This window comes from Melozone crissalis, unplaced genomic scaffold (genome assembly GCF_028551555.1).
Source record: "Melozone crissalis strain CALT ecotype California unplaced genomic scaffold, PUWL_Pcris_2 ptg000019l_1, whole genome shotgun sequence".
NCBI lineage: Eukaryota > Metazoa > Chordata > Aves > Passeriformes > Passerellidae > Melozone > Melozone crissalis.
In genome coordinates this window covers 20,177,161-20,204,253 of record NW_026535797.1, presented here as the reverse complement: position 1 = coordinate 20,204,253, position 27,093 = coordinate 20,177,161, and the positions used below count along the sequence as shown (strand labels likewise).

The 27,093-nt window shown below is 41.1% G+C and overlaps 1 protein-coding gene across 24 annotated transcripts in view; it reads left to right on the top strand.

Annotated features, from left to right (window-relative positions):
* Positions 1-27,093, top strand: part of SORBS1 (sorbin and SH3 domain containing 1) — a 72,051-nt gene that overhangs the window by 10,264 nt on the left and 34,694 nt on the right. For 15 of the 24 annotated variants that reach the window (XM_054277087.1, XM_054277084.1, XM_054277081.1 and 12 more), the window contains exons 4-16: positions 1,378-1,473; positions 4,468-4,587; positions 6,084-6,110; positions 6,282-6,397; positions 13,286-13,427; positions 15,546-15,575; positions 16,757-16,932; positions 17,684-17,747; positions 18,885-18,959; positions 19,282-19,344; positions 23,144-23,191; positions 23,306-23,429; positions 25,418-25,532. In XM_054277087.1, the coding sequence (XP_054133062.1) occupies positions 1,378-1,473; positions 4,468-4,587; positions 6,084-6,110; positions 6,282-6,397; positions 13,286-13,427; positions 15,546-15,575; positions 16,757-16,932; positions 17,684-17,747; positions 18,885-18,959; positions 19,282-19,344; positions 23,144-23,191; positions 23,306-23,429; positions 25,418-25,532 (1,196 nt within the window). Of the gene's footprint in view, positions 1-1,377; positions 1,474-4,467; positions 4,588-6,083; positions 6,111-6,281; positions 6,398-9,995; positions 10,368-13,285; positions 13,428-15,545; positions 15,576-16,756; positions 16,933-17,683; positions 17,748-18,884; positions 18,960-19,281; positions 19,345-23,143; positions 23,192-23,305; positions 23,430-25,417; positions 25,533-27,093 lie in introns of all 24 variants that reach the window. The other 9 variants (XM_054277098.1, XM_054277095.1, XM_054277094.1 and 6 more) reach the window with 5 other exon arrangements.

The window sequence follows — 27,093 nt, the reverse complement described above, 5'->3', positions numbered from 1 at the left end:
TTTTATAGTGGTTAGTATTTTGACTGCATTGCGGATGGATGAATTCAGTCAGTTTCAAAGCAGAACAGAATCAAGATTGTTTCCTAAGCCACAGGCTGTTTGATTTGGGTTCTCTTGTATTCACAGGGTCTCTGCTCGGGAAGAAATGTGGAAAAAGGGATTGATTTGGCTTCCTCTTTTATTAGTATTTAATTTGATAGGTTTGTTTAATTTTTTTTTATAATTTTATGAGTTTTGAAAAAATTCTGTTAGGCTCTTTGCCCAGGCTTTTGATGCTTGAGACCCCTTTTCTAGGTTGTGAAATCTGTGCTCTCCAGTTTTGCTGGGTATCAGAAAGATCTGCCACAAGAGGGGGCGTACACACCACCCTGATGTCAATGTCTGCCTCAAAGCTGGCCCAGTGCTCAGTGTTAGTCTGTAAAGTATTAGAGATGTGGCTCCTCTTGCTCCTGATTTTACTGGCATGAGATGGCATGGAATATGACGAGACATTTAGCATTTTCCAGAAAATATATGCAGGAGACAGGTTCTATAGAAGAAAATCCTGGCTCTGCAGAATCAAGAACACTACTTAAATTATGCTGGTAGAGTCATGATATACAAGATGTTTATCTTGGCAGCTCCTGTTGAGCTTCACCTGTGAATAGTACTGCCTTTTTCACAACGACCCCTCTTTGTACCCATTGGTTTGAACAGTTTTGTAACAATTGCTAGAATTTTGCATAGTGGTCTGTGTGGTTTTCCCCAATGTTACCACATATAGTATAATTAGTGTGCTAGCTAATGAAGTCAAGTAGAAATCTCTTCAATTTACTGTTTATATGGATGGATTTTTTTTTAAATAGCTATGGGACCTTTTTCAAGATTATTTTACTTCCTTCCGTTGTTGAACTTGTAAAAAATGAGCCATGAAATTCAGAATTAATGTAATGCGGCTAGTTTAATGTTCTTCTCTCAGCCTATCAGTACTTTGTTTTTTTCACTTTATTTTGTTTTTGTTGAACCATATTAATGTTTTATGTAACATTTTTATTTTTGCATGTAGTGTACCTCAGTTAAATGATTACACTAAAATTTTTTGGTGGCTTCTAAAAACTAATACTTCCAGATTCTTTTTGCCTGCAGCATAGTGGCAGTCAGCATTAGTTAGTTAGTCCTTTCAGTAAGCAGTTCTGTATGCTGCATAAAACAGACACATCCTGAATTAGGGAGAATGAAGGGATATTTTTAACAGTTGCATCATTGCTCTCTAGACTGCTTTTGTATTTGAAATTTCCTGCTATTGTGTCTCCGAGTACATTAGAAAATTTTGTGGCATGCTTCCCAAGCTCTGTTCTTTCCTTTTTGGATGTGCCATTTACACTTTTGTGTTTGCAGCTGTTGACGTCCCTTTATGTACACGTTCTATTTCTGCCGTTAAAATAATCCCTGTGAAGAAAGTGAAAAGTTCTCCTCACCTAGTGCTGCCTACAGGTATCTTCTTTCCTCCCCTGCCATGCCTTAGTTAGCCATCATTGTCTCTCTCCCTTTATCATTGTCTCTCTGCTTCACCCACATGCTTTGGCTAATTCTCAGCTTCATGCTCCTCTCACTCCTCCCAGAGCTGCAGATTTCATTGGTAGGTAATACAGTTAGCTCTTGTGGCACAATACACTGTTCTCAATTATGCTGCTCTTCTGCAGACCTAATTGTGTCTGCTTGAATCTGGGATCATTGTAAGCTCTTCTACTAATGCTCGATTATAAAAAATTTGTTACTATTATTATAGACTCATTTTGAACCAAACTCCTGAAGAACCAAAGAATGTTTCCTGCATATCTTTGGTTTTTATGAAAACAAATGGTTCAGGCATAGTTCAACATGGGTGGTATGGTTTTGTTTTTCTGTACATGCACTGAATTTAATCCACATGTGAATGAGTAAGGATGTTAGGCTGTCACCCTCTCCCCAAGAGCATGCTTCCCTACTAGAAGTACAAGACTATGCTTGTACTTTGCTGGACAGTCAGACTAGTGTAGCTGATACTGCTTGTCTCTCCTAATCTGTCACACATGTGCTTTGTTGGACTAGTACAGTGCTAATATCCTGTTTATTACTAGCTGCTGGATTTCTATACTGAGCAATTCAGATTCTTGTTTTCTGTCATTTTTGAGGGAGTACATAATTCCAGACATTTGTTTTCATCTCCCAAGGTGAGATAGTCTGGCAAGATTTTATTTTAAAATATTTTCAAAGTATTTAATTTTTTTTTTTAATTCAGAGCAATTTTTTTTCTGACTCTTATTCTTTTAGTTCAATATACAGGTTTAATCTGTTGTATGGAAAAAAAAAAAAAAAAAAGGCATTGGTTCCCAAATTTGATTCTCCTCCAATGTGATGAAGATATTGTTTTGGCATGTCATACGTGTTGAGCTCTGCTTCCGTTTCTCTCCAGTGCCTGTGAAGCAAATGTAGGCATAGGGTTGTAGGAGGACAGCAACCCTGCACTCTGTGGATGTTTATATCAGGCCCAGTGACTTCCAACATCGTGTCCATGCTTTGCAGTTACAGCACTCTTAAAATTGGAGTCTTGGAGCTTAAACCTTTGTCCTTGGTTTGAAAGTGAGTCCATAGAGTCACTTGAAAGGACTCCATAGAGTCCTTGGGCTCTGTGTTGTGATAGCCAGAACTGCACTCTTGGGCAAAAGGAATCCTGACCCCACCTGAATCATGCAAAAATCAGTCAGAGAAGTCAACTTCTATTTCACCAGGAATGTGAGTGACCTTAAGCTGTGATCAGCTGTGGTATATTTAAGGATTAAACTCCTTTTGATGTGTCTGGGTGGATAGTCTTTCCCCTCACAGAGGCTGCTTCAATTCTGCCTCAGTTAGCTAAAGGCTGAACTATAGGAAAGCATCCTCTGATTTCTTACTTACTCCATCCTTTTTATAGTCTTAAGTATGGATCTAAAACTGTGCTTTTTGTGAAATCCCTAAAGCATTGGAAGCCTATGTAAGGGCTTCAATAGTGGAGCTTCCAGAACAGAGGGCTCTCAGTGGGAGCCCGGAGTCTGGCATTCATTGAGTTTCTCCTCTTACTGCCGTTGTTCATCTGGCATACTGATGTTTCCCCATATTGTGGCCTTACTGGCTGTGGTTTGCATGGTTTGCAACCTTAGCCAAGGTGTTACCACCGTCTCTAGGCATTGTACTGGTGTGGGTTTGGTGAGGCATTGCCTTGCTGAAATCAGCCAGGGAATACTGATCTGCTCAAGTGTGGACTGTTGTCTGGACAATAAACAATAGCCTTTGCCCCCTCTCTCCAGTCTGAAGGCATCATTTTTGTTATAATAGCAGTTCCTGGAGAAGAGCTGCATCCTTCCCCATGCAGAGACAGAAGGATCCTCAACACATAGAAGTAGAAATTATTGTGTTGTCACTTGTGTAATGCAGCATGCACTCAGTACCTCTTCACACTCTCTGTGCAGTCATGGTAGGGCTGGTGCCTCTGTGGAGGTAAGTGAAGTCTGATGGCAGCTGCAGGGTCACTAATAGTTCATGAGAAGAGGAGGTGATGTGTTTGTCTATGGAAATAGCCTAGAGAAAAAAGACACTTTTCAGGCTTATGATCTTTAAGAGGTATCTTAAAGGAAGCAACTCTCCAGAAAGATGTTAAGTAGGAGGAGAAAGAGAAGTAGCTTTGAAGGACTGGTTTGTTATTACTTAATAGGAGGACAGGAGGAGAAAACCCAGATCATGGACTGAAATACACAAAGGTAAGCCTGCACAGAAGCTGTGCTGAACTGTGCCTCAGCAATGATGCTGGCATGATCTGGTATCTGATCATGATCACAGGTTGATCTGAATAGGCGTGTGTTAAATCTCCTACTTTCTGGGATTTGGGTTCCTGTGTCAGAGGGTGAAACACTGCAATGAAGTGGGGAGATGGGAGGAAGGTGACTTGCAGTGCCTTGCCTTTAGATCATATTCAGCATCCTTAGAAGATTTTATCTTCCAGTGGTCAAAAGTTTGGGTTTTTTTTTTTTTCCCTATTTCAGTCCTCCACAAAAGGCATTTTTAAGCTTTGGCACACAAAGTCTGTGCATTATGTCACTGGGACGTCCCTATAGAAGTGCTATAGGCGTAATGGAAGACTGTCCTTCTAGCACAGTATCTCTGTAAAAAGTAGAACAAATAGAGCAAATGGCCCTGTGACCTTTGGTTCAAACATTCCTTTTCCCCCCTCCCTCTTAGCTCTGTTGCACCAACTCAGAACTTAACTGCTGCATTCATCAATTACATGAATATAAAACTGCTTTGATTTCTCAATGCTTTAAATACAGAGCTAATCTTCATCTGCACAAACATTACTAGATTGATTCACCTGGAGGCAGCCATCCTAAAATTACTGTGGCACTCTGATGGCTCCTGATAGCTTTGCATCATCCCTTTCTATGTGTTTGTTCTGTGCATGTGCATTTCCTGTAGAAATGGATCCCACAAAAGTCTGCAGTGGAAAAGGAGCTGTAACTCTCCGGGCAACTCCATCCTATGAAGGGAATCGGAATGTCACTTCACCAGGTCCTCAGGATGCTGAGCAACCTGAAAGTAAGTGGTAGAAGGTTAACTGACATCTGTTACTCACAGTAACCTCAAGACAGGTCAGTCCAGGATCTTGGGCTTACTTTATAATTATGCTTTAAAGCCCAGAATTCCATAGCATAGTTGGAAACCTCTTGCAAGGACCAGACCAGTAGAGAGACTGACTCCTAGTGCTGGTTTCATGACTGCTCAGTCATTGACTAAAGTTTGTCAGGAGCACCAAAAACTCTCAGTTCTTTTCTTTGTTCCCCTCCCACCCCCACTGCTCCCAGGGCAGTCTGTGTCATCTCTTTTTACCCCAGGCATGAGGTGGAACAGAAGGAAGCTGAGAAGTGCTGCTGCCCTTGCAGCATTCAGCTGGGTTGTCAGGGAAGCGGGCAAAGCGTCCCCATCTGGACAGTGTTGCCACAGAGCTCTGCTGCCTTTCAATAGCAGATGTGTAATTACTTAATTGTGGGAGACAGGCACAGCATAGCAAACCTGGCCAGTGTCGTGGGGCTGGCAAAGAGGGTGAACTCCCAGAGGCAAGATGCCGTTAAAGGGGAGGGGGTAAAACGTGCTCCTGAAAGCAAAGCATACATTGTTTCTGACTCTATTGTTGGAGAAAGGGCAATTCCATTAATTCCAGCCCTAATGTGCCACTTTCTGCTCTGTCTTCTCCTGTTCTGCTCCACCCATGACCTACCCTCTTTTTATGCTTGCCTTTCTCTCTTTCTTCACTCCTACCCCCTACTGTTGCCTCTCTCCTTTCTGTTGATGGCTTCATAAATTTCCAACAGCTTGAATGGCAATGGGTCCATTACTATGGAAATCAGTTCATTAATACTTCTTTTGCTGACTCTCTCAATTGCTTTATGAAATGTACTTTGGAGCTGGAAGAGCTTTGTGCATATCACTTAAACAGCAAAATGGGTACAGGGTGGGGAGGACCCCAGTGAGAAGCAGGTAAATATGTGATGAGATCACTGCATGTAGCTGCAGGGACTGGCTTGTAAAGTGATGTTGTATCCTATTACACCCTACATGCACTTAGTCTGCAAAACTTGGTCTGTTTGTTGGTCCTCCATTATCTCAATCACATATAGTGATATTGTTAAGGATAGCTATGTCTTCATAATCTGAATACAGGGTCCCTACATTTCCAGTAAGTTGTGGTGTCTGGATGTCAAGCTGCAGCTTTAGAAAGTAGCTAGCTGGGCAGCCTTTTTGCCTCTGAAGTAAGAATGTCAATGAACAATTGTTTCTTCATTGCTCTGAATGAATTGCCTTGTGTTTACAAAGGTCAGAAACAAGGAGGACATCATGTTTAGGGCTGGTCTCTATGGTAATTACACAGCCCTGTCAGAAAGCATTTTATGTGTGAAATGAAGTAGCTTGACTCTTGACTTCAATTGGTACATGTTTTCTGGAAATGTAATGGTTTATTTTTTCCCCCTTTCTTTTCCTCTATGCCTATCCTCCACCCCCACCTCCTCTGTCCCTCCTTTCTGTGAAACACTTAGGTCTGGAGCCAGAAAACTCAGAAACAGGTATAAACATTGGCTGCTTCTGTTGTTACTTCCGTTGCTTATTGGAATTATTTCTTGTTGCCTGGGGGAAAAAAAGAAAGGGGGGGAGGGGAAGGAAGAAAAGCGTCCCCTCCTTTCACTTATCCTGCAACTGGAGGGAATCTGTGATCTGAGTTTTCTTTCCCCTCGCAGATGATTGGAGGTCGTCGTCGAACACTGATGCCAATGGGGATGCCCAGCCATCTTCTCTGGCTGCCAAGGGTTATAGGAGTGTGCGTCCAAACCTCTCTGCAGAGAGCAAGCCACAGGTAAGCCTTTCTTCTGTGACCCTGAGGTGATCATCTGGGTTCAAGCACTGAATTCATGATCAGGAGTCCTGGGCTGAACTCCAAACTTGACTGCAGATGGGTAAGTTGCTGTGCCTCAGCTTTTTCTGCCTTTAAAATGGGGGCAGCGCCGATGTCAGCAAAGTGTTGTGGAGCTCATGTATTCAGGCACACCACAGTGTTTCCTCAGTGGATGAAGGAGGAGGACAACGCTATTTGCAAGAAAAAAGGTGAAGTAACTGTCTGTAATTATTTTGTATTTTATGCTGGTTTATTTCCTAGAAATTGCTGCAGGCTGAAATCAGAGTTGCACCCTACATTAAAAATAAAATATTGAGAAAATGCCTTTCAGTTTTTACACTATAACTGACAGAAGCCAACAAGGGAAAGGTTATTTGTATGTGAAGGTAAATTGTTGAAGTCAGTCTGCTAAGAGAAGTGCAATGCCATCCTTTTTATTATTTTTTTTTTTTTTTGAGGGGTGCTCAGAAGCAGTCTGGAAGCTGGTAAGGAAACCCTTCATTAGGAACTGGATTCTTGTGTGAAACAGAGTCCCTTTAAAGCCCAGTGCCCTATCAGTGTGACTGCTCCCCATCATCAAGGTCCCTTTAGCAATGCTACAGACCAGGTATTTTAAGTGAAAGTGGGAGAAGGAACAGCTCCAATGAGGGTGTGGGAAGGAGCAGCACCCTAAAGAGAGACCCATTTCTGCTCAATACTTAGAGCTGTCCTGCAGCCCTTTCCTGGTCTTGTTGATGAACAGAGTGAGGACTGGTGTACATAATACTTGTCACAGCAGTCTCAAGAGCTACTGTTCAAACTGAGCTGAAATAGAAGAAGTTCTAAAAGGAATGAACCTATTCAGAGGCAGAAGCCTTTTAGAATAGCCCTAACCAACCCACTTCTTCACTCCGTTATGCTTCAGGAAAAGGGTGGGAGGGGCAGAGAGGCAACATGAGGACAGCAGATTTTGGAACAGCACCTGTAATTTTATGAAACTTTTCTACATCTATATCCATATAACATGAATAGGTACTTGCTGCAACTTGTCATATATGGATGACTTTTAAAGGACGTCTCTTTCCAGATTTATCTGTTGCAAGCTGTTAAGGCATCTTCATTCTCTGGTTTTGACTTTTTAGCAGTGGTTTAGGCAGCCTTTGCCCATAAAGGTATGACAATGGGGTGTTTGTAAAACCTACTTTCACAGTCTCCAAAGGGTTAATTTGCAAAGATCCAGGGAGCTGTTGTTCACCAGGTGGGTATTCTCTTCTTTCCAACAGATCTTTGTTTTCAGCTAATATCAAAAAAGTAATAAATAAAATGAAACCTCTGTATTGTTATTTTATCTCAAAACAGTTTGGCTTTCAGAAAAAAATTACTGTAATTGGAGATGCAGTAGGCAGATGATTTGGAGTTAGCAAGCTATATGTTACTGAGTACCAAAACCAGTAAAGCTTTTCTTATTATTTACTAGAGGCAGGATTTCTCTCTTGGTGATCTTGATTCTGAAGGCAAATTCTGATGATCTCAGTTCCTTAAAAAACTGTAATTTTTCTGTTCTTCCTGAAAGCTTTTTCAGGATGGAGAAATCCTAAAGAGAATTGAAGAGCTGGCCTTTAGAATGAAGAAATACTCACTTTTTATTTAGCCAGCTGTAGTAGGCTACAGCACTCACTTGATGTCTGCTTTCATTCGCATTGGCAATATTCATTTTTCAGCAGTGCACTTAACATGCAGAGATGGCCTAGAACCCCTGAATTTGGTTTTGCAGTTCAAATGTCCCCAGTGCTGGGAAGTGTTTAGTTATGCAAGCATGAGACTGAATTTAGTTAGCCATGATGTTAAATCTTGACTGAGGCTTTCCCAGGGCATGGTGAGTGTAGCTGTGCAGGCCTCTTGGAACAACACAGTAGTGAGAATTATTGAGAGCAGAGAGAGAAAGACGTAGGCAGGGACTTGAGGGCTGGGTTAAGTTTGTGTGCTGCAGTGAGCTGTGCTGAGAAAGAATGTGTGGGACCATGGATGTGAGTGAGTGGCCTTCCAGATACTGTATTTGCTTTTTATTCTTGCTGTATTAAAACCTGCTTAACCCAAGTCTAATGATCCAATTCGTTCTGAGAATTTAATTTTTTTCCTTCCTTTTTCCTTTCATTTGATGCTGCTTCCTCTCTTCTTCCTACCTTCTTGACTCTGCCTGATCAGGCTCCTCCCCGTCCTCCTCTTCCCAAAGAGGAAAGCTTTGCATGGCGCCCTCGCACTGACACCAAAGCGACCAACCTGTTGCCAGTGCCCATCATGGACTGTGTGTACCTGAATGCACCCAAGCCTTACTCACAGCGTGCATCACCAAACACCAGTGCACGCTGTTATTTGTCATCACCTACCCCCTACGGGGCTGTCCCCAGTGGGAAGCAAGGCTTGCCAGCAGGGTGTTCTCCCTCTTCAGGCCCTAAAGATGAGGTGCATGCTGGGCAGCCACTCTTGGAAAGTCACTCCTCATCAGGTGCATCATCCATACAACTCAACCCTGTCAGGGCAGATCCCAGTAGTAAGGCTGGAATGAATTCCAGTCATGAGACGAAGGCGGATAAAAAGGTCAGCAAACTATATGTAGCTTGTTTATCTAACAGCACTTGCTCAGGCGCATCTCAAAATTCCACTGGCACCACACATGACCCAGCAGCCAGCACCAGTTTGGGCGCTGAGCTCACTCAGGCACCAGCCACCAACATTGTTCCCTCTGTAACAGACACTGAAAAGTCTCTTCCTGCTGCTCCTCCTCCTCCTATTCCTCCCAGGCCGTACTTTTACATTGTCCTCAGCAAAGACGCAGTTAGTTATGGTGCAGGCCAGCCCTCCCGGACTCAGCCGTCACCTCCGCAAGCTGTGAGGGACAGAGTGCTAGAGCCCCAGAGCACAGCTGCCACAGAGGACAGGATGAGAAAAGAGCCTTACCTTACTCAGCAGCGACAGCCACCATACAAGGCAATGGGACGCAGCATGGTACATGTTTTCTCCATAACCTTGTTTTCTTTCAGCTGAGCGAACAGTTCTTTAATTCGTTACAATGTTCCCTTAATGCTTTATTCCCCTCCTACCTTAATTTCTCAGCACTTATTGTGCTGCCCTGAGTCTTGTGGTCTTTTACTTGATAATATTTAACACATATGTGTCCCCCTCAATGTTGATCTGTCTGTCTGTGTGTGTGTGTGTGTGGCGTTTGTAGGGAGTTTGGTTGGACTGGCAAGGATCTTTCTATTTTAGGGACATGTAAAAGAAACAAGCTCTATAATGTATAATGGTTAGAGCTTCTCAAGTGATGGTGAATGCTGAGCTGTTCTTTGTTTGATTTAGCCTCAATACAAAGAACTGGAGAAGAGGGGTGGCGAGGGGGAATAAATATTTTTGTGAAAAAACATTGTGTTCATAGAGGCAGGGTTGCAAGCCTGAAGAAGTATGTCTCCTTAAGGAAAGATGATCTTTGTATCATTTTGGGTGCATTCCTTGCATGGATATGGCTGCATTAGACTAAAGTAACAATCTCCCCCAGTGCATAACAACGCCTTGTTTCCAACAGGATGCCACTGCCACCACCTCAGCTCAGCCTGGAGTTATAGTAGTCCCCCTCCTTCAGGTTAATCCAGACAGACAACAAGAAGGCAGCTCCAGCACTCCACCACCGCCTCTGGTTCCTTTCGGGCAAGGCTCCGTAATCCCTGCGATTGTTCCTCCTGGCTCACCCTTGACTTTTCCAACTCTTGACGATTTCATTCCCCCACATCTCCAGAGGGGCTCCCACCATAACCAAGCACCCTCCACATCTGGCACATTACCCTCTGTTTACCCGAAACTGCCATTCTTCTCATCACCACCTTCACTTGTCCCTCCAGTCACGGGGGCTTTGCACAGGGGCTTGAAGCCTGAAATCACTGGAGTCATCTCACATACAGTAAGCTTGCCAAGTACCCTCCTCGCCCTTTTCCTAAATTTGTATTCCTGGATTAAAATTACTTTCTCCTTGCAATACTAAACTTGAGGGAGGAGTGATGACTCACTCCCTGCCAGCAGCATGACAACTGAAACCGTGTTTGCGTCCTGTGCTAGTGCATGCAGTTTGCCTGCCTTGTGCAGCTTTGAACTTTCTTTTGACTTCTTGCAACATTTGACTGTCTCCCTTTGTGCCCATTCTGCTGGGTGATATACACCTTAAAAATCTTCACAGGATCTGCTCAGAGTAATGAATTCTGTATAAACTGAATAGCTGCAACTAACTGATCTTTTCAGGCTCTTTTTATAGCATCCTTAATTGTGTTTGAATAACATTTAAAGCAGCAACAGCAGGCCAGTTAAAGGTTAGGGCTAGGTTTCTGTTCCACTTGGAGCCACAAGACCATGTCTCCACACAAATCCCTGATAAAATCAGTGTAAGATTGCTGCCAGTATCCAATGACCTACAAGTTATAAGATCAGTTAGTGTACTAAGAGTCCTCCAAGCATGGAGGTGCTATGCAATAGATTAGGCAGAGAGTATTTCTTCATTTGGCAATTGCTTGTCTTTGAAAATTGTTAATAATTCCATTCACAAGAGTTGGAACTTGGACTTTACTGTGTTCTTCTTGAGTTAGATTTTGTATTGAGGACAAGGAGGAAAAGTGTCTCTCAGTTAAAATTGCAGAGGAGGCAAAAAGTACCTTCTTGTGCTGAAAGTCTTATGGCCACCTTTTATTTATGCTTGCTTGTGGGGACAAAGTAGAAGTTCAGCAGAAGCTTCATTCTCTCATGATGATACTTGCTCTGCCCTTCGACTCTATAGAGATCTAGCAAACAGGCACGTGGGCTGGGGGAAAGTAAAAAACAACCAAGGATGATATTTTCAAAAGTTCTCATCTTTGGCCTTTCTATTTTTATTAAAATTGGTAGGGTTTTTATTGCAGAGAGCAATGAATGAAAGTTTGGATTTGGTGTTTTGGTTTTTGTTTGTTTGGTGTTCTTTGTTTGTTTGTGTTTTGTAGGAGTTTTTTGAGTGTTTTGTGGTTGTTTTTTTTTTAATGGAGTCTATCTGCAGATTCCAGAAAAAAAGCAATCAGGAGGCATCCAAATCACAGAGGAGCAGTGGAAATTTTGCTGTACCTGACTTTCTTGAGATGAGAGTTGAAACATTTTTGGACATGCTCTCTTCAGATATGTAGTCACCAAGCTGTTTTCCACAATGATTTAAATGGTCTTTGGTCTTTGTTCACCCTCTTTGGTGACTTCACTGGGGCTGCTGAGCCTATCCTGATCCAGCATCCCTCTTCTTTGGGGGATTTTTATTTGTAATTTAGTTATCAAAGTGAAGCTCAAAGCCAATTCTCACACTTTCTCCCGACTCTTCCTCCTTTTTGCTAATTGCATTGTTTGGAATATTATTGCAGTCAGCAAAGTGGAGCTGCCCTCTCTCTAGGGGACATCTGTTCCTGAAGACCATTGGTTCTTTTCTGTCCCTGTGAAGCGTCTATGGCCTGACCAGCTGCTGCTCGAAGCAAGATCACCTTTATCCAACAGAATAAGATTGTTCTTCCTCATTTTCCCTCCAGGCTGGAAAGGCTGTAGGTGCTTGCTCTGATTCTGGCCAGTTGTCACTATGATTTATCTTTGAGCTCTGGTGCCAGGCCTGACTTTGGCCCCTGTTCAGTCCCCTGCCTGATGCTGTAAGTCCTTTCATCTGATGCTGGTGTGAATGAAGGGCACTGACTTGCAGTTGCACTTAGCCAGAAAAGCTGGATGTAGGGATTTTTCTGGAGCAATATTCTGGGCATATTCAGGACTTTTTTAAATAATGATGAAAATACCCTTGAATGCTCAGCTGATTTTACAGATCAGTGGCTTGCAGCATTGGAGTCCAGCCGTGGAGCAGCAGGAATGCAGGAATTTGGTTTGCTGTCCCATATTCTCTTTGTTTGGATGCTCAGTCCCCATTAAGGGTAATTGTGTGTCCAAATTCCTTAAGAGGCTTTGAAAAATCTCAGTGTAAGCTGATGCACACACAATCTTTAGTCATCATCCCTTCTTTATCTTAGCCACCTTACCACCACCAGAAGTCCAATATCCATAGACTGAGGCTTTTCAAAAGTGAGCTGGGTTTCAAAGTCTCCCAGCAGACACAGCCTGTATTTCTACAGAGCAGCCAGAGCAGTGGTGATATCTATCATAGGTGGGTTTGAAATAAGCAGATAATGGAGCTGGGTGCTTTAGGAGAGCAAGAGCAGCTGGCTATCTGTGCTCCAGCAGCAAATCCATCTTCCTTACTAGAGTCCTACTTGTGTACCCTCTGTCAGTTTTGGGGCCTTTTTATGTCATTACTTTAATCAGGTAGGTATCACATTGTCTCCTGAGTGACAGTGCTAACTTAATTCCTCAGACTTTTCTTACCAAACCAGCTGCAGTAATACTGTTTCATTCCAGAATTGCATGAGTTTTGCATGTCTGACTTGCTATGAAAGGAATATTCTTGGAACAAATGTTTGTGTGTGGATGTATCAGGGGAAAGATGTCTGCATCTTCCCCCCTCCCCAAACGAGATTTGCTCATTTCTGACACCTTGTGTTTGCTCCAAAGTGTCTGCTAGATGAACTTAGTTCCCTCTTTTGGGGTTGGAGTTGTGAAACCCAACACCAAATAACTATAGTACTGCCTTAGCAAACTAATTTCATTAACAATGAGCAGGGTATGTACAAGGAGCAGGGTAATACTTGTGCTTATGCCTTTTATACTAAAATTTGCTGTGATTATGCTTCTCATTCAGCCTAAAATGTTGGGGTTTTTCACGGATTTTCCCAGTGTAGCACCACTGGCATGCTGCTAATCATGTGTTGCTCTTCTTTCCAGGACCCAGGTCCTGTGCTAAATGAAGTGCCCCAGCCTGGCACTGACTATCCAAGCTCCATCACTTCCATCAGCAAGTCTGCCTCTGCCTATCCTTCTACCACAATCGTCAATCCCACTATTGTCCTGTTGCAGCACAATCGAGGTAAGGAGACTTGCATAGAGATAATTTTGGCTCAAAATGAGCAAACTGTTATGCTACAAGGAACTGGAGAATGTATGTGCTGTTGATAATTAGGTCCAGATTACTAAAAACCAACAAAGTTGCCTCAGAATAGTTTTAGTGACTGGAACATACAACAGGAAAGTGAGAGTGATATGTTTTTTTTGGTTAAAGCCTGTGGATCAGAAGCTCTTTGAGGCTGAGGAGAGGTTTCTAACTGGACTGTGGACATATGAATAAGCTATTGCAAGGTAACAGCTGTCAGGTGTCTTGTCATGGTGGAAAGGGTTGTATGCTCCTGTATATCTGTCTGTAGAAACAAGGTAGCTTGTGGTAGCTTGAAAAGGTGATGTGCTACTTCTCAGCTAATGCAGTGTAAAGGCAGCTGTATTTTCTATTACTGTGGGAGAGATTTAACCTCTGAATTTGTAGCAGAATTTACTCAATAGTAAATAATCTACTTGCCCACAAATTTGATCTTGGCAATTTTTTCCTCTGCCTGTAACTGGATCAACTCAAACTCATATTGCAGTAATCTTGAGCTCTGGATTTGCAAATGAGCAAAACAGCCTCATTTGAGAACTCCCAGGAATCAACATCGTTCTCACACAAGCTGAATAGATAGTTCTATCTCTTTACCTCTGGATTTGGAGGGAAACTTTGCTCCTCCTTTTTAGTTCTCCTGATGGCTGGCATTACCACAGCTCCTCATTTCATTGTGCAGCACTAAAGACTGTAGCTTGTAACAGAGCACAGAGATGCAGTCCAGTTTGCTTTGATTTCTAGTGGACTTGGGAAACTCCAAGTTTGCTGTGGCTTAGCTTTTCAAAGGCTCAGAGTGCTGACCCTTGCTTTTACCCAGTGCATGTAGGGGTTTTTTTCCTATGTGGGCAGCTATTGGGTGAACATGATGTGTAGGAGCAGCTTGCCATCAGTGGTCAGCAGAGCAGAGGGCTGAGGCCAAAGATCCATGTTCAGAGGTATTGGTGGGAGAGCTACACTGAGGAGAAATACCAGTCTTCCTTGCTGAGATGATCCACTTAGTACAAATACGTGGTGAAGGTGGGTTCCTCTAGAAAACAGCACACACCTAGAGGTTTGTTACTATGGCAAACTTGCTTGGCAAGTGTTCTATGCCACCCCAAAGCACAGTTATTTCCTGTTCAGGCATTGCATGGCATGGTTTATCATAAATATATAACAGGTGTGTTGAATGTATTAAAGTTTTTTAATCTGTGCTCTAACAATATGAGCTTTCAACACTGTTTGTGCTTTTTATATCAGTAAAATATTTTATTCTCTTCAAATGGCTTTCATGCTTTAAAGAAAAGAGTTAATTGCTAGGGAATAAAAAAAAAAAAGAGCAGAGAACAGAGTGCTAAGCATTCCTGTTTATTCCCCTGTGATTTGGGTAAGTCATTTGGAAATCCTTTTAGGAAGCACTAACTTTAGGGTGATGAAACCTGCTGAGAGATACCACAGATACTCCAGTCTAGGAACTGGTTAATGAAAAGCCTCTAACCAAGGGGACTATTTCAAGAACTAAAGCCTTCAAGCTGTGTCTGTGCACAAGTCATTATATCTGTGGCTCAGTAATATGTGATGAGACCCAGCAAGCACCAACAATGACTTTTATCCATTCCTATATCCCTTTGAAATGCTACAGCAGTATTATTTCAAAATGTACTTTATGATAATGGTAACAGAGTTAGTTATCAAGTAGCTTGACTCTGTGAATTTTTACTGGTTTTCAAATCATCCCCTGTCCAATGTTTTATTCTTTAAATATTCTGATGTTTATTCTTATGTTATGAAAAAAAATGAAAATTTAAATATAAGTGCTCTTTGCAAATGTATTTTGCAAAGATACAAAAATCTCACTGCATCATGAGATTTGTTATCCCACGAGGCTGCTGTGTGGAGAAGGGACCATGGGCTGTCACTTTGGCAGGGTATTTGAAAACAGATTCTCTGCAGCACCTGCTATCATTCTACAGTGTATTTCTTGCCTGTCAGAAATGCAGCACCAGAGCACTTGGTGTTTATGTCTCACACATTTGTCCTGTATTTCTTTTTGTTTTGTTTCTTCCTTTATCACAGAACAGCAAAAAAGGCTTAGTAGCCTGGCAGGTATGATGTGAAAGGTCTGCTACCCCCCCAGCTGCTGCCTCTGCTGGAGCAAAGCTGCTGCTTTGATAGCTTTTGGGGTGCCTTTAGCAAACACACTGCCCAGGAACTGCAAAGAAATATACCAAACACCTAAATTACTCATCTGTTTGTCCTAAATCATAAAATTTACGTGATTTAGCTTTTAAACACTAATCCTTTAGTTCTGAGTTTTGCAGGGCAGAATTGTGTTTGCTCATGGTACCAACAGATCAATGCATTGCTGTGCACGAGCCTTTCCTCCACTGTCTGCCCCTATCAGATTTCTACACATTTAATGGCTTTGGGCAGGATGGTGATGTGCATGTGAATAAACATATCTTTCTCTCTTCAGTGCATGCAGTGATGTAAAAATTATAGGATTTGCAAAAGTCTTGATGAGGCAGACTGAAATTGCAGGTGTTTCGTCTGCAGGAAATCCACATAGAAAAAAAATCCTTCACTGAGTGTAAGGATTGCTGTGCTGCAGCTCTGCAGAGCTTCAGAACAATCTGAAGTCCCTTGGTGATGCCTGCTGCTACCTCTGGGTGTCAGCTGGGCAGTGTCAAGAAATTCCAATTTGGAAGCAAGGCAATCTGAAGAAATTCATTATTTCCCTCCATCTTTATGCAGACTCCTGTGCAATCATGTCATATGTATGCTTAAACAACATTTGTTGTTTACACACTCTGATTAGGGCATGGAAGTGAATTGGAAACATCGTATACTGTCTGCAACAAATGGGGCTGTCAGACAGGTGAATGCAATCTGTTAAAAAGTGATGCACCACTACCACATTTAGGTTGAAATTGGCAGAAAAAAAGATGTACAGGAGACTGTATTACAGGTGCTTTTTGATGAAGATGGACATTGTAGAGTTATTAATTAGTCAAAAGAAGCAATTGTTGAAACCAAAATTATTGTCTTATATGACAGCTGAGGCTGTCATGAGATGTGTGATGGTAACTGCCTGAGAGATGCTCGCCTGCTTTTGCTGGCATTGGGCATTTTCTTGGGAGATTTCCTTCAGATTAGCTAGTAATCACAACCAGCAGTGACAGTCTGTCTCATCAACTACTTGCTAGAATTTTTGCCTTAAAAGAACCCAATATGGTGATGTTGTGAAATGCTGGGATGAGATGAAAATCCCCCATTGTCATTTCCAGATTCAGTGCCAGACAGATTAGTTTCTGACAGAGTTGATTCAGCACTTCTGCGGGAGAAGCCGGCTCAGGAGGCTGTGCCAAGTGAGAAGAGGGCAGTGGAGGAGAAGAGAAGCACTGTCAGGAGCCCTCCCTACATGGCTGATACCTCTGTTGATGACATTGGAATTCCACTGAGGGTAAAGCACTGAGCATGTGGTTGGTGCACAAAGCCTGGGCTACATTCTGCTTACCTTAGGACTTAGGGAACTCACTAATTCTGCAGAGATTTAAGGGAAGATAGAATTCTAATTCCAATATAATTTATGATGAATTATTCCATTTGCTATCTATGACCTGTTTCAGCTGCTTCAGGGAGAAGAAAATTAAAAATTAGTGTTTCCTATAATATCTGAAAATAATGTTTTCTGCTCCTCTGTTTCCTTCCTAGCAGCTGAAGGAGAGTTTTGTCTCATTTAGCCATCTTAGAGGCAGATACTTCTTTTAAATGTGATTACATTCATTCAATGTTCAGGGGAAATTATGAAAAGAGTGATTAACCTACTCTTACAAGTAGTTTCTGGAATGACTTAAAGGCTCAATGTTTCTAACTCTCCACTGAATAATTAGGAAATTGGTATATATGACTAAAACAGGAAAGTTGTTTGTTTGGATGTCAAACCAGATTAATATACAAAATATTTCATACAATCTGCAGTTCTAGAGAGGTTACAACTTGCCTCCGCAAAGCTTTTACATTATTACTTACTTGAATGAAATGTCACATGAGATGATATATCGGAGTGAAATAATTAATATTTCAGGATATTCATATGATGCAGCTTTCACATAGAGTGTAATTTTTTTTCATTGCTGTAAGATTTGTGATAACTTTGAAAGGCTGGTACAGTCACTGTTGATTATTTCTATGTATATTTATTTTTCCAACAGAATACAGACAGATCGAAGGACTGGTACAAGACGATGTTCAAACAGATCCACAAGCTAAATAGAGGTACTGTAGCACAGATGGTTTTTATTTACTTTAAAAGACCACCTTGAAGACATTTTGTTTCATTCATATGAAGAATTTTACTGGATGTTAAATAAAAGCATTTAGTGTTAGTTAGTGTGTGCTCTGTACCACGGAACTCAACCAATGTATTCGAAATCTTTGAAGTCAAAGGTAGGAGAACATTGAAGTCCAAAGAAAGGTCTGAGTTGTTCTGAAAGGTGAACTGCAGTGCCCTCATGAAAACAACTATACTATTTGAGACCAGAAAAGCTGATAATAATTCCATACTTAGGGAAAATAGATCCCTGAACTCCAGTTTTACCAGCTAACCCAATCTACTCACTTTTAAAATACAGTAGGTTATCTCTGAAACTTCTTTGTGCATAAGAGGAAACTGTTTACACTGCTAAGCTTTAGTACCTGCACAACAAAGCAGGATTTGAAGTTCACTGAAACCAGTGGAAAAGTTTCCATTAATTATTGGTGAGTTTAGAATCTGAATTCTGCTTTTTCAAAACCCTAATCTTTCTCGTTTGAAAACCTAGAATTGTGGTGAGCCCTTACAAACTTCACAGTGGTGAACTCTCAGGGGATTCCCACCTTGGGGCACTTCTATGCCTGACTGCTGATATATTCACATTTTTCTGTGTGAGAAATGGCTGCAGTAGCACTTGCAAGCTGACTCCTCTGAACAGCCTGACACACAGGCAAGCACAGCTCAGATCTGTGCTTCTGGAACCAAATGCAGAGCATGCAAAACTGGAGCTGTATTTGCTGTTGCAGGTGCTGTCCTGATGAGCTTTATGCATAGATAAATGCTGTGCTGCAGTGGATGGGATGAGGAGGAGTTGAACTATTTCCTAATCCTGCTGCTCCTAACAGAGGTTCTTTAGCTCAGCTAAAGCCCATGCTCAGATGGAGGAGAATGAGTTCAGTGCCCTTGGCTTCCAGGATCTCTCCCAAAGCCCAGACATGCAAGGCAGCAGTGAACAAAGAGGCATTCTAGGTTGTGTCTTGCTAGAACATCAGCATGAGAGGGACTGTAGTAGTCAGCTTGAATGGATTCTTGGCTCGCCCTTCTTCCCCTTCAAACCTGTCCTCTCTGTTCTTTTTTGCAAATCATGTTCCTCTCCTTAGACAATGCTGAAGAAAACCCTTATTGCCCTACCTACACATTTCCTGAACTTCCTGAAATCCAGCAAAAAACTGAAGGTACCAGAAGTTTAGTCAGTGTATCTGTTGTCTTGTGCTTTGAGTTAACTGTACTATAGTGCCCTAATAATAACTAGATTCAGGTTCTAGTTTTCTGTTGCACTTCCTGGAAATTCAGTTATTCCCAGTATACCTTCTTGTGTGATGCATAAAATAACTAAATCTTTGCTAATCCATTAATCTCTTTTAAAATATGATACCATTTACCCTAGTGTTATTAAAGTAGGGAATAAAATCATATGGTGATAGAAGTTGGGGAATGAAGCAGAACTTCCACTTCACTGTGGATACTCTCAAAATCCACTGCTTTTCTCTGCTGCAGAAGACAATCCTTATTCTCCTACATACCAGTTTCCTGCATCTACTCCTAGTCCTATCTCTGAAGGTAAAAATTAAGGTCCATATCTATTTTTTCTGCACAAATGCTGCCTTATCAATTTATTTTCTTCCTGGAGTTTTTTCTAGTTGCTGAGCTTTATGCTTCCTCATAATGATTTGCTGCACTCTAAGCATTGCCTTGACTGTATGATGCCTTTTTGGCTTTGCAGTGCTCCTCTGGCTTTGTAACTAGTATTTGACTAATGCTGCAAACTCGGGGTTTGCTTGGTTTTCTGCACTTATCAGTTGCGTGTGCAGTGATTATTTAACATGTCTAGGTTGCTGACTTTATGTGTAAAGATGGGTTTAACTGAGATTTCTCCCCCCACTCCTTCCAAATCAATAAATTTCATTAATTATTTGCTTTTGGTTTTTAACATTAACATAGTATTAGGGCCAGACCCAGAATGTCACTGAAGCATATTAGTAAAAAGGCTACTTGCTTCAGTGGGTTTTGGATCAGTCCCTTAGTGTAGTCTTTTAAAATAAAAATAACTTGATAGCATAGGTTCAGGGCTGGTCTTAGGTGCACTTGGCATATCTAGGCAAGGACAGAGTTTGGATTCATCAACACATCTTGCAACTTGAAATAACACTGTCTTTACCTTATCTTTTCATGTGCTCAGCAGATTCCTTTAAAGTTCATATTCAAATCAGAATACTTTGCAGGCATGTTTCAGGGATGGTGAAACAGCACCTGTTGCAGTGGTAATTGTGTGACTGTGCAAAATATTTATATATGAGAAACACTGGAATCTGCTGCAGACATTGGATGTTCAGACATTTCCTGATTGGGAAGTTGTTGGTGACAGCCTTGTTGGCTTGGTGCTTTGGTGACAGTTTAGATCCTGCAATCTAGGAACTTGCCTACTTAGCCTGTGCCTCAAGCCAACCCTGGTGAGACTATTAATTAACCATTTTATTCAATATTTGTATTAAACATCTGGTGGGTATTGTGTAAGAAGAAAGCATGCAGTATGAGCTGAGATACTCAAAGAAGGCAAGGAAATGTAAGATGTATTTCACTGTTAAAATGAATGTGGATGAAGTGTCATACAGGTATCTAAGATACTTAATGATTTCTTAGTGAAATATATTAGGTGAAGAGCCTTGTCTTGCAAATTGTAATGCAGGGTAAGTGGTTTTCTCTTGGCAGAATGGTATGTGGGTATGGGTGTGAGAAACACTGTTTCAGTAATTAATGGATAAAAGCATTTTACAGAGAATATTTCCTTGTTCATAATGAGGTTTGAAAATCCTTTTTACTCCTCTAGGCTAACAAAGTTTTCAAACTCCATTTAGACAATATATTAAAGAGTCTGTTCTCCCATAAATGTTTCCTATGCACTTAAAAATGTGCACCTGAAAGTAATTTGCTGGTTTGTATAGTTGAAATTTTATTGGACTAAACACTAATTTCTATTCTCAATATACTGGGAAACATTTCTCTAATATTTGCTTGGATTCTTTTCTTGATAAGAAATACAAAATAATTGATGATGTAGAAGAGTTGGAGGGGTTGCAGGACATGTTTCGTGTTTAGAAAACACTTCAAAGATCCATAATCAGTGGCAGTGTTTATACAGAGGTGAATTGGAGCCTCACTTTCATACAATTAATGTCAGAATGGATTGATGCATAAGACCTCCTAGAAGCATCAAGATCTGGGCTCCCTTCAAAATTATATTCAACATTTCTGAAACCATACAGAATATGTCCAATCCATGAAATGAAGTCCAAGCCTGCAGATTCTCTACCACCTAGAGGGAAACAGCCTCTCTTCTTTAAAGGAATCAGATTTTGAAGTTACAAACTTGTGGTAACCTGCTTTGAGAATGGATAGAATAAAGCTTTGAGAAACAGATGATGTTATTTTAATGCTCAATTCTGATTTGCTCTTTAGTGTTATCAAACCACTCCAGATTTCTCTTTCTGTATTGCTTATATAAAAAGGAAATAAATGTAGACACTCTTCTTCAGAAGCTACTCAGAGACAAAACATAGCTATTCTCCTCATTATTGTAGATATTAGAATATAAGAAATAGGAAAATAGCCATTATCTGAAGTGAATTTTTATTGTATGGTTTTTCTTGTTTGAATGACAAGCTATAATGAATGTTGATATTTCTCTTCAAGTAAGTAAGTATAATTATCTTTTATTTATTAACAGCACTAAAGAAGATTATTAGAGGTGAATAGCTGTGAAAGTTGTTTTAGACATTTGTTTATCTGTACTTGTAGGGGCTACTGAGTTTTGTGATTTACCAAATATTTTTTTGTCAGAGTAAATCAAACTTGTATTTAAGAATACAAGTCATTTTTGTCAACAGTTCAGTGTAATATGGATATTTGGTTTTTGTCAGTAAGGTTTAAAAATGGGAATTGGCCTTCTTAACCTGACAGTTATGATGGGCATACAAAGACTTCAATAACCATCTTTTTGGAACTTTAACCTTCTAATTCATTCACCAAGAGAACTAAAGCAGATAGGTTAGAGATTTAGACTACCCTGAGCGTTCCTGAAAGGCTTAATGAAGGCTTGAGTGCAACTTCAGGTCAGCTGTGTTAGCCAAATTGGTTTTTTGCAGCCGATGAGATTGGCTGTAGTATCTGATCGATGTCCTCCATGAGAGAAAATTTAGAAGTTGTTTCAAGCTGTTGATTGTCATAACTAATTTTACATAACGCTTTTTTTTAAAGTTTGTGGGTTTTTTAAAATCTAGTTGATTCTAGCTTCATCTTCTTTGTTTTTATGTGTTTTCCTCTGTCACATTGAGTGGTTTCTTTGCAGAGATATTAGTAATACTTTGGCTCACAATTCTCTTTGCAGTCACAAAATCACAGAATATTCTGAGTTGGAAGGCACCTGCAAGGATCATCAAAGCTCAACTCCTGACCCTGCACAGGACACCCCTTAGAGTCTCACCATGTGCCTGAAAGCATTGTCCAAATACTTTCTGAACTCTGTCAGGCTGGTGCTGTCGCCACTTCCCTGGGGACCCTGTTCCAGTACCTGATCACCCTCTGGGTGAAGAACCTTTTCCTAGGGTCCAACCTAAACCTCCCCATACACCTTCAGGCCATTCTCTGGGGTCCTGTCACTGTCACCCCAGAGCAGAGATCAGTGTCTGCCCCTCCTCTTCCCCTCAGAGGAAGCTGTAACTGCAGTGGGGTCTGTCCTCAGTCTCCTCTTGTCCAGGCTGAACAGACCAAGTGACCTCAGCTGCTCCTCATGTGGCTTCACCTCTAGACTCTTCACCATCTTCATTGCCTTCCTTTGGATGCTCTCTAATAGCATCCAAAGGAAGGCAATGCAAATGGTGCAGTCACAGAATCACAGAATATTCTGAATATACAGAATACTCTAAATACAAGAGTCATATGTGATTGTCAGCAGGGCCCATCAGCTGTATTATTGTGTTTAGTACCTAATGAGTTGTTTTGATCATATACTATGGCCTTTGGATCCTCTATTTATCTCTCAGCTTTTGATAAAGTGGATCTATAACCCTTGCTGTAGAGGAGTTTTATGATAAAAAGGGATTATTTTCTGAAGTACTTTGAGAGCCTGGAGAAAGGTATTAGTGTAAATAGTATATTAATATTTATATCTAATCTAGGAATTATTTTCAAATGCAATTTTAACCTCATTGGAATTTTATTCTTTAGGATCCTCTTCCTGTGGTAAGTATTGGGCATATCACTCAAATTATGGTGAATGCATTAGTAGAAGAAATTAAAGGGTCTCTGGTGCTTTTTCTCTGGGGCTTTTTTGACTCATTTGCAAAATGCTTTTGTCTTTCAGATGAAGATTCTGATTCATTCTCTCCACGTTATTCCTATTCTGAGGACAGTAAGTAATTCACATTTCTTGTTTGATCTGTCAAAAAGAAAGGGCATGTAAAGCATATATTTATTGGCCTCCTATCCAGTTCACCAACATTCCTCTATGTGATTTCTCCTACAGGCAGAACCCAAGTTCCCCGCTCCAAGAGTGAGATGGACAATATAGATTCAGAGAAGGTTGTGAAGAGGTCTGCCACTTTGCCACTGCCAAACCGTGCTTCATCACTGAAATCAAGCCCAGAAAGGTGATCGGAACTAAGCCTTTTATAGATCAGCTCTGGAAGAATATCTGAAAGTTGTCAATGGGAAGGGGTTAAAAGTGGAAGCCTTAGTTCCACAGCTCCAGTTAAACTTTTTTGGAAGGTTGATACTTAGTTTTTACTCTGAGTCTTTTACTAGGTGGCAGTGGACTCCTTCATTGTCACAACCCAGTCCCCCATTCTGTCTGTCTTTTCCATCAGGCATCACACAGCCTGTTTGTATGCCAATCATCCTGTCTGGGTCAAGAGTTGGGTGTCATGCTTATACAGTGCCTACCACATAGGCACAGTGGAAACTCTTGGCTCAGTGTGACTCTGTAAAGGTACCTCAGAATACAAGCAAGTAGTGATAATTGTGGAGAAGCAAAATTTGGGTTTATGTTGAGTCTTGGTAAAAACTTAGTTTCATTTTCCATCTCTGAAGAATCTTAGCCATATGAACTTACCTGAAGTAGGTTCTAGTCAGCAGTGTCATTTCTGGTCTTCAGGATTACTTCCCTCCTGGCTTTTTGCTTTGGTTATTACCGTGTGTTTCAAACCTTTTTGTAACAGTAAGGAATGCATGTACAAATGAAGGGAAAGCAGAATGAGCTAAGAATATTTTATGTCCTGCTGAACTTTCCCAGCTCTTGAACTGTTCTTCCCTCCTTTACCAGCTTCTACATGCTCTTAGTGTTTTTCGTTTGCTGCCTCATATGAGCAAAGCTGTATTTTGACATATCTGCTTTAGTGAGTATCTCAGGTCACTGGATTAGGAGACAAAATTTACTGATAGAAAGTGTCTTCCTTATGCAGGAATTGAAGATATAGTGTATTTTCCCTCTGAGAAAACTCTTGCAAGTGAAAGGATTACCATAATTAATGCTTCCTATTATCTAGTAGCAAACCAGTGCCTCACCAGAATTTTCTTTGTGGTTGGAGTCTTTAATTAATCAAGTTAGTTTGGACAGGAAAGATCATCCTTGTTGAAATTTGTGCACTGTTTGTATGCCAATCATTTTGGCTGTCATCTTGCCTTACTTGAGAAAGGAAAAAAATTAAATGGGTTGTCTTTGTCTCTTCTCAGCCAGTGGAGAGAGTTTAGGCAGCTCAGTGGTTTGTTTCCATCCTAATAGATCAGAAGGGTAAGGGAGAGGAAACCTTGAGCAGCAGTTTTGCACAGATGCCTCAGTTTTGTTTGGTGAATTCTGGGTGAGATGAATCCACATACACATTGCCAATCAAAGACAGCATGCCAAGAGCAAAATCAGAATTAGTTTATCATCCTAAAAGAGCTGATTGCTCAGCCTTTTGGAGAACATTTTCTGCATTAGGTGTCATCATATTCTGCATTAGGTGTCTGATTATATCCATTTTGAGACCAGCAGGAACTTGTAGCATAAGGACCCTGAATGCTTTGTGACTGTTGTTGTTTCAGCTGTGTTGGTATAGGCACTGCACAAAATTATAGTGGTTTGGGTAGTCAATGGACTGTTCTTAGCCATATTAAAATAGAGCCTGAGATAATTCATTCATGTGTCTAGAAAAAAACCTCCTCTTGGAATCCAGAGTGCCCTCAGAATCCAGAGCAGTGGTAATCAGGTAATCAGTGATGTGGCTAAAAGGCAGAAGTTTAGGAAAAGTAATTTAATCTGAGTTCTGCCTAAAGTTTGGACATGTTTATATTTGTGGTCTTAGTTGAAGCCTCTCATTAAGGTGTTTCCAATGGGGAAAGATTTAGAAGTCTGAAGTTTACTGAAAGTTCTTAGAATAACTCCCCTCCACACCAGTTGTTTCAGCAGCTGAGCTATTTCCAACTGCCTGTGATAGATAAACAAATACCTGTCTGGAGCCCTATCTGAAGTGTTCCTCTTGTAACAGTCTCTTTTCTTAGGTTAAAAGTACCCTGATAAAACCATAATTATTAGGGTAAAGCACCAGTTTATCTCCACAGAAACCACAGTATTTTGGGTAATTGATCTTTCTTTCCTCAGGACTGACTGGGAGCCTCCAGACAAGAAGGTGGACACCAGAAAATACCGTGCAGAACCCAGGAGCATTTATGACTATCAGCCAGGGAAGTCCTCTGTTCTGAACAACGAAAAGATGGTAATGTTTGATTTATCCTAGTTTGTGGCTTTATCTTGTGATTATGAAATACTCTCTAAATGCTTGTGTGGTTCTATTTGGATGGGATTCCTTATGCTGACATTGCAGTGCCCGTATGATGTTTTTTGAAAACTGTTCTGCATAACTTCCTAACATTTTTGTTCTCTCTAAAGCAAGATCCAGGGGGGATTGAGAGGCTTCTTTCCTTCTGGACGTGTTGTTTTCCATGTTAAGTATGGATCACTAACCCTAGTTTTTAATCCATGTTTGACACTGTGACCTGTTCAGCAGCTGTTTTGCCAGCTGTACTTTTTCTAGGGCACAGCATTAGCTGATGCAGGAGGGTTGAAGGCATTATGCAACAGAGAAGGCAGGTTCAGTTTCTGTTTTCCTCTGATGCTTTAAACACTGAACTAGTTTTCAGAGCTCCTTTAGTGTGCCTCAGCGGATGCCTCTGAGGTACATTAGGATATGGCCATTTTCCCTGGGTTGCTTTTTTCCTTGACTGGATCTCACCACTTCTCTGACAGAGGTGGCAGGACTCAATGTGAGCTCTCCAGCGATGGTGAAATGTAACCTGGCATATTAAGTGAGCTGTTTCCAATTTCAGTCTGAATTAGCAAGCAGTGCTGTGAATTGTGACAGCTGGGGACATAAAAAAGTCTCTTTCTTCAGCCTTGGTTGAGAATACTTGACAAGGAACAGGCAGAGAGATGATGCTAACCTCGTCAGCCAGTCCAGTATAAATCAGCACAGATCACTAAAGGTGTCCTTCCATGGTGCAAGTGTGACACTGTAACTGCTCGAAAATACTGAATGTTGTTAGTAGTGTACAAAGATAGTGCATAAAGATATAATTGTTCTATAAAGGCATTAATTTGAAGGATTCAATTAGAACTGCTAATTGCATGTGAGTTTACAACATGTAAGTTGTACCTTAACAGCTCAGACATTGATCCGTGCATGGAATAGATAAAGGAATACTCCTGAAAAACCTGCCCAGGATTTTACACAAGAGTGAATAGCAATTTAAATCAATAGAAATGTAACAATCAAGTCTGATGTGGGACCTGATGCTTCTCCTTAGTATTTTGGTGGGTTTTCTTTTTTCCTTCCAAGTGTAATCAAGGTCCATCACTTTTTGAAGATGCTGCAACCAACCTCTTTTCACACCCGTGTCCCTTCATTGACTTCAACAAAGTTGCTCCTGATGGGAGCGTGATCCCAGTGCCTATTGCAATGGGCGGTGGATGGCTCCCTCTTGATACCACTGGGTGTTGGCTCAGCCCATTAGAGAAGTGCCAGTGAGGAGTGGTTTGAACATGGTATGACACCTCCATTCCTGCAGTCCATCCTGGAGCCAGATTTCCGCTGACTTAAACATCAATTTTGTCTCACGGTAAACAGACAAGATTAAAACTTGTGGCAAAAGGCCAGCTTCATCTGTGTACTTAAGCATTTGCAAAAGGTCTGTCATCACCAGTGGCGCTGTTTACGTGTTCAGACTTCATCAGGTGCTGAACTGAGCTGTGGAATCAGAGTCTAAAAGATACTGATGGTT